The sequence below is a fragment of the Melospiza melodia genome, chromosome 1 (genome assembly GCF_035770615.1).
Source record: "Melospiza melodia melodia isolate bMelMel2 chromosome 1, bMelMel2.pri, whole genome shotgun sequence".
NCBI lineage: Eukaryota > Metazoa > Chordata > Aves > Passeriformes > Passerellidae > Melospiza > Melospiza melodia.
The window spans coordinates 136,694,190-136,702,000 of NC_086194.1; the positions used below are offsets into that span (position 1 = coordinate 136,694,190).

At 43.0% G+C, this 7,811-nt stretch overlaps 1 protein-coding gene across 3 annotated transcripts in view; it reads right to left on the reverse strand.

Annotated features, from left to right (window-relative positions):
• The window catches only part of CA8 (carbonic anhydrase 8), a 78,627-nt gene extending 71,768 nt beyond the window's left edge, over positions 1 to 6,859 (reverse strand). For all 3 annotated transcript variants that reach the window (XM_063169215.1, XM_063169210.1, XM_063169219.1), the window contains exons 1-3: positions 6,745 to 6,859; positions 6,268 to 6,459; positions 2,484 to 2,608 (exon numbers count right to left, since the gene is read on the reverse strand). In XM_063169215.1, coding sequence (XP_063025285.1) covers positions 2,484 to 2,608; positions 6,268 to 6,459; positions 6,745 to 6,823 — 396 coding nt within the window. In that variant the 5' untranslated portion in view covers positions 6,824 to 6,859. The remainder of the gene's footprint in view (positions 1 to 2,483; positions 2,609 to 6,267; positions 6,460 to 6,744) is intronic.
• Between the last annotated feature and the right edge of the window lie 952 nt (positions 6,860 to 7,811).

The window sequence follows — 7,811 nt, forward strand, 5'->3', positions numbered from 1 at the left end:
GATGATCCATGCGGGCCCCTTCCAAGACAGGATATTCTGTCAATCTGTGAAACCCAGTGGAAATCAAGGCAAATATACATTCAGAATTTAATGATTTCCAACAACTGTATAAACCAATGCCAATGTCAAAAGGTAAGAAAATAAGATTTCCTGGTCTGTGATCAAAGCTATTGAGCTATTGTTTGAAAAAAAAACAAAAAAAAGACAAGGCTATGCCTGGAATGCAAACAGCAAATCTTCCATTCTGAAGTCCCAAGTGTGCTACCTAAACATTACAGTGGCCACAAGCACCCATTTTATTATTGCTCAAGTATAATATTTGACTTGGACAATTTGAGAGGGAATTAATATAACAGCTCTTTGTGCATATAGCAGAAGGAAATGCAGCTCATCTGTCAAGAAAACCTGCTCTGTACTTTCTTGCACCTTGAGGCAGAAGATGATGAACTGACCATCTTCTGCCATAAGAATTTATCTGTTTACAAAATGAAACATTCACACTGTACTTAAAGGGTATTAGGGGTCAGACTTTTTTCTGCTAGAGAATTTCTGCATCAGTAATTATTTCTTGGAAGTTAGAGTTTAGTTGAAAGCTGCTTAGATGCAGGAAACAGAAAAACAGTGGCTTGCTCACCTCCAGGTGATGTTCTTCAACTGTGCCAGAACTCTGTTTGTGCAGCTGCTGTACTGCTTTTAAAGTAGGTGAAGAATGAAATCCCTTCATGACTTATTAAGTTTGTTGTTTTGTATCTCTGGGTCAAGCATATTTTTCTCTGGATTGATCTGGAGTAGATAATTTTAGGTTTTCTGCAGATTATCAATAGACTGTTCCCACATACCACCAAGACTGTTTGCAAGTGATCTTTAATTAACAGAGACAGGAAATCCTAATAGATTCCCAAGAACAGCTCTCAGCACAGTTCATATGAGTATTTCTCAATCACCACATGCTGGACCAGCCTTGAAGAAAAGCACTTAGCAGAGCTATTTCATAATGAATTGGCTGCTTCCTGCCTCAGGGGAACACTGCAGTATCCTGAAGGTCTTACTGCCCATATAAATCACATTGTATCCATTGTGCCAGGTAGTCAGGAGGCAGAAGTCATTGCCTTGTTTTCCCTTTGCTTGATGAGTCTAATCCATTCAAACAATTTTGCACATCCAAAACCTGCCTGGAATCAACCTGCAGAGGGGACCTACACATAGATGTGGTACTTAGGGACATGGTTTAGGGGAGGACTTTGGCAGTATTGGTTTATGACTGGACTTGTTGATCATAAAGGCCTTCTCCAACATAAGTGATTCTATGATCTGACTCAATTCAAACTGAAAATTCCAAATGACTAAGTCTATATATGGAAGGTTGTGATAGACCAGTGCAAAATAGCAAATAGCAGAGACCAGAATCCAACCCACGACTCTTAAAGCAAGTATTTGAACAACCCTAAAAACTAGATGGATGATGTAAGCCCAAAGGATTTTTACACTTATTTCTGCAGTAGGTCCTTCAATATTCTTTAATATCTTAACATTCTTTTCCATAAGACAGTTCTATTCCAGTAGCCAGGCACTCATGAACACTACAATAATAAATTTCCTAGCACTGAGCACAGTGAATAAAAGAAACAGTTTCAGACTCATGAGGGATTATGATAGATTATGATAAATAAGGCAAAAATAAATTAAAGAACTCCATAAAACCTTGAGTTTCTTTAAAACAAATAGTGCACAACAAATGAAATAAAATATAAAAGATACAAAACTGAAATCATCAAACATCGGGGTTGGTATATTTTAAAGGTAGTCTTGCAGCCCAGGGACTAAGGAATACTCTAAGCCATTCCTTGACAGATGTAAGCAATGGTACAGTGGGAAGTGAAAACAAACCACTGCTGGAGGGCAGGAGAAGCAGGACCAAGCATTTTGTGTTGCCTTATGTCAGGAACCCCACGAGGAGCTGAATTTTTTAAGACTGCATTATCACTTTGCTTTTATTTCAAAATCATGTATGTTTTCAGATCGTGGAGAACATACAGAGGACTATCACATAATCTTCAATTTTCAAGTATGTAAAGCTGTTTCAAGAACAAATTGCTCTACACTTACTCCAAATCAACCTCAATTGTTATTACTCACCATGGAAATATTTCCAGTGGCTAGTTCTCCCCATCTATAGCTATTAGTCAAGGTGACATAGGGAGTGTTGAAATGGCAGATCTTGTTAGAACACTAATAAGAAAGAAGTTAATAATTCTGCAAGTTAACTTTACGACCAATTAATCATACAGTGTGATGAGTGCTGGAGGCATTCTATTCCAGATGCATATCCTAATTTACCTGCACTAAAGCACACCCCAGGAAGACAGCTTTGTGGTTGAAATATAAAGCATGCAGAGCTAAAAGGAAGTTGCTTTCGGGCTACCAAGAATTCAGGCAATGAAAGTTGCATTTCACGGGTGTTATACAATGCAGAGCACTCTTACCTCCATGGGAAAGGCCTTAAAATTAACTGTGTGCTCAGAACCACGCTGGTTTTCTCTCCCCCAGTGAAACCGAACATCGTGCAGTTCAAACTCGTGCCCCCGAGGTAATGGCCCCCCTATTAACACTGGGAAAGAAGATAAGTGGTAAAGAACTTGCCTTTCAAAGCAGACAAGCCACTGAATATATTCTCCAAATACAACAAGGAGTCTGTGGAAATCTTCTATATTATTATATATAGAAGTGGTACCAGAGAGGAGAGGAGTCAAGTTGACAGACTTGTCACCTTTACTTCTGAAGAACCTTGCAGGTACAGAACATGAATTGAGGCAGTTATGAAAAACAGTAAAACTGCTGTCATACTGAACTCTTTGTTTTATGATGCAGAACTCCAAATAAAAGCATTGTACCTCTACCAGTCAGAAGAGGGAATGTTTATTTGTCTTATCAAGACATTAACTGTGTGCTCCAAACAGATGGCAGAGGTTCTGAATTGAACTGGGAAGTAACCTCCAAGTTGTCCAAATGTTTAATTTTCATCACCTATATTTACTATGGGTCACAAAAATGGACAGAAAAATTTAGATAGCAAATATTTTGCTGGGTAAAGGTGCTCACTCATATACCACCTGCCAGGCTTCTGAGATACTGAACGCCTCCACACCAAAATATACTCAAACCTACACACTGGAGCAAAACCAGCATATCTCATTTACTTAAAAACAGCTTCTAGGCAGCCATGGGTTTTTCTTAATTCAGTTTTTTAAACATCTGGAATTTCTTAAAAGCGTCTGTCCACAATCACAACATGTGCACAAAAAAATGTACAGAGCTGCTCAGTACTTTGGCACTAATAGAGACTTCCACCAGAAGTAGTAAAAGCAAGCAATTGTGAGGCCCAACCTGCTATGGAATTAATCAATGGAAACCTTTTGCCCAGGGACTTCTGAATCTGCTTTAGATCAAATATTACACCACAAGCTGGAGGTAGCTTCCCACTAAAATCATTGAATACTGGCTTCTAGGCAGGGCTGAGTTTTCTTTAAGGGCATTCACAGTCTTCCCCAGAACCCATTAAATTCTAGCTTACATTTCATAGACTTGAAATTAATCTTTTACAATCTCTGATAATTGATAAGAATTATTTAACTGCATGAAATATAGCCGTAGGGAATTAGTTCCATAATATATAACTATTTTGACACACAAACTATACTACCTGAGCTTGGAGCACAAGAGGTGGTGTAATACTAAAACTTAAGTTAGCAATTGAATCATATTACAATTGTACAAACACAAAACCAAAGGTATGAAACTGTAAAAAAATGAAAGAAAACAGATCAATTATGTTTTTCCCAAGCTGGAGGAAAAAAAGTCAGATATTCCAGTTAATGCTCCTTTAATAATTCTTCACAACTTATCTAACAGCTATTAAGAGTTTCTAAAATGAAATGTCCTAAATATAGTTAGAGATTCAGATTTGCTCCTTAACCTTGCTTTATCTATATTCTGTCTATAGCTATATCCCCTAGAGGGAAAATCTACAAATCCAGTCAACACTCGAGGAAACAACCAATTGAAGTATTTAAGAAATCTGGACAAATAAAAAGAATAATGATACTCAATTAGTGTTTAATTAGGACAATGTAATCATCATCATCATCTCAATTAGGAAAATTGAGTATTTTTTCTATTTTAAAACATTGCTCTGAGAAAAACTGTAACTAGAACAAATGTTCTCTATATTATGTACTTCCGGATCTCCAGGAGCTTCAAAGAGTTTATTTCCAAGGCTTCAGTTAGGAGACTGATCCCATGATAAAACTATTTCATATTTGATCATGGTTCTTCCACCTAATGCACAACACATATTCCACTATCAAAATGAAAGCAGCTGTGAAAATGTTTGCAATTAAATAATGAGAAAGATTTGGGAACTCCATATGGACTGCGTGTCTTGAATTTAAGGATAAAAACATTCACAAGTAATGACAAATTTATTTTTAATATGTATCTTAATCAGTTTACTTTTTTCCATAAAGAACTTTTTCTTTGCTAACATTACAGCAGATGAGGATCTCTTGAACATTAATTGGACAGAGCTTCAAAAGTATCCAGTGCTCAATAGTTCTCAACAAAATAATTGGCCAAATGGATTTGTCATCAGAGATCTCCTGTGAGGAAAAGAAACTGCAGGAGTTTCTGCAATCCCTGAAAAATGGCCAGAGTACTAGGCCAGGTTCAATCACAACTTATTAATGCTTTTCTCGTAGGTTTAATAAATGTTGTCCTCTCCCTCCCAAATTATTCCCAGTTTACAAAGGGAAAACGGCAAATTACGTAACAATAAATCTAAGAAAAAGCTGAAACTAAACCAAGAGTTCCTAAATCGTAAATCCATACTTCAGTCATCAAATTTTTCTCTATTTCACATTTTCTTATAATTCAAGACTCGTCTGTTTGGCATCACATTGCATTCAAGTATAAAAGAAGTCTTTCCTTTTTTCTAATTCTCTTAATGGTTTTGCAAAGGCATTCAGGTGTGTTGGTTCCATCTTATTAATCACCACTAAGTCAGAAACTGCCCTTGGGAAAGGTAGCATGGAAGGACTTGCATTTTGGCATATGAATTATGAGGTCACTTGTGGTCACTCTCATTTCCTCCACAGGAGAATTCAAGAATTCCTGATCCTTCAGGGACAACTTTATCCCTTGGGAAAAGAGCTCTGCTTCTGATAAAGGCAGTAAAACTGACTGGAAGTAAAACATTTTTATTGCAAATCTGCAAAATTCCATTGAAAGAAACGTTCTGTGCTGCAAAAATACATCAAAAATATCATAGAAATGAAATTATAAATCAAAGCATCATTATTAAGATGATGATTATTATTAACCCTTCCTTTTTAAAAAACTGTGTAAAACTGAACTGACTCCCTCACTTAGCACAACTGCAGTTCCCAATACTACTGAGTTCTCAGAAGGAAACAGAAGTTATAATGTCTCATGGTTTGACAATGTCCAGCTGTTTAAATGCCCCCAAAGGGCTGTTACTAGCTAAGACTGGTTGGAATAACATGGAGTGTTATCCAGCAGTGCTGGAAAGCAAAGTGGACTATTTTTCCTCCCTACTTTCTTGCCTCCTTCATTCAGAACAGTTTGCCCAGACAAAAGGTCTGGATAAGATATTGCAACTTCACTTATGTTGGAATTATTATTTTCTTCTAAATCAAATTTGATGAGTGACACCAAAAATGTCATCCTTTAAGAAATGAGGACTGCCTTCTACTTGGTCCTCATCAATATCGTGAGTACATATGACTGGTGTATCTATCGTAAGCTGTCCAGTTCTGTAGGTAGCATTCAGAATCTGCTCAAGCTAATGGGAGAAAGCACTTTTAACTTACATGGTCTTTGAACCATGAACAAATCTTGCCAGCTGTACAGAACAGTTTGGCACTACACTGTTTTAGCAATATTCTGAGTGCAGACAGCTGTTAATGCCAGCGGATTGGATACCACTACCACAAGAGGAAGTTTTGGACATGCTTTGAAGCAATCTCACTGACCACCCAGCCTGGCATCAAAATCTACTGCCATTGCAACACTTGCTCCTCTTCCTAACCAAAGTCAACAGCAACACTCTCACCGGGCATAGTCCATGCGGAATGGGCACAACTGCTCCCAGCTGGGGAAGGCTGCTTTTCCTACATTCCGGGACACGAGTGCAGTGACTCTTCAGGCAACACAAACTTTAGCCGGGAAAATCAAGGCCATGTTTCAGCATACCTGATTTTGACTTCAGGGCAATCTGAATGGAATGCCCGTCGTTGATCACTTCGCAGTCACGACACACCACGTAGTTCGGTGACAAACGCACTTCCAGGAGCGAGGGGTCGTATTTAGCTTCTCTTGAGTTCAAGTTAATGGGCGACTGGTACTCCCCGTTAGCATCGGGGAAAATCAGCCCCCACTCCACTCCTGAGGCACAAGGGAAAAGCGGTCAGGGGGACCCGGCACGCCGCGCTGCGGGTCACACAGGCGCTGTCCCCGGCCGGGGAAGGGCGGCTCGGCCGGACCCCGCGGCTCCGCGCTGCCCTGCCGCCGGCGGGGATGGACGGGACGGCGCTTCCCCGCTCCCGGCGCCTCGGGACGGCCGGGGAGCGAACCCCGCTGTGCCCCGCCACTGAAATCCCCTCACCGCCTCCTCTTCCCCCGGCAGTGGACAAAAGTTTCTCCCCGGCGGAGCCGCCGCCCGCTCCTCACCTTCCTCGTAGCCCCACTCGGGAGGCTCCTCCCGGCGCGGCAGGGGCTCGGCGCCCTCGATGAGGCTCCTGTCAGCCATGGGCGGGCGGCGCGGAGTGCGAGCGTGTGCGGGGCGAGTCGGCCTGGCGGCGCTCGGCTCCGCGCCCGGACCTCCCCCCGCCCTCCGCCCTCAGCCCTCCGCCCCCGCCCGCGGGCGGCGGCAGCGCCGGGGCCGGACCGGGCCGGGCCGGGAGCCGCTCGCTGTCCCGCGGCACGGCGCCGCACGCAGAGCCCGCGGTGGGTGAGGCGACAGCGGGCGTGCCCGGCGGGACGCTGCTCCTGAGCCTCCCTGCCCCCTCCTCGCCGCCCTCCGCAAGCCGCTCCCCTAGGCCGGCTGGGTGCGTGTCTCCACAGCTCCCGCTGCCCCTCCAGCCGGGCACAGGCGCGCTGTGCACCCGGGACACCCAGGGAGAGCGGCTTTAACAAGGCAAGGGGCAAAGCCCGGCCGCTGGGGAGCAGCAGTCCAGAACTGGGGACTACCGACCGGAATGCAGTTTGGCATTGAGTGCATGGGTCCCACCCACTGTGGGTCCTGGTGGGCATCAGGTCAGACACGAGCGAGCAATGTGCCCTTGATGCAAAGAAGGTGAACGATACCTTGGGCTGCATTAGGCAAAGCAATTCCGACAAGTCGAGGGAGGTGATCCTGCCCCTCTGCTCAGCACTGGTGAGGACACAGGTGGGGTGCTGGGTTCAGATCTGGGCTGCTCCAGTACAGAGAGACATGAACATACTGGAGAGAGTCCAACAAATGGTCATGACCATGGTTAAGGTGCTGGATCATCTCTCCTATGAGGAAAGGCTGAGAGAGCTGGGACTGTTCAGTTTAGAGAAGGGCAGGCTCAATGGGATCTCATGGATGTGTACAAATACCCAAAGGGAAAATGCAAAGAGGTTGGAGCCTGGCTCTTTTCAGTGGGGCCCAGTAACACGACCAGTGGTGATGGGCACAAATTGAAACATGGGAGGGTTTTTTTGAAAATCAGGAAAAAATTTTTACTGTGAGAATGACTAAGCCCTGGCATAGG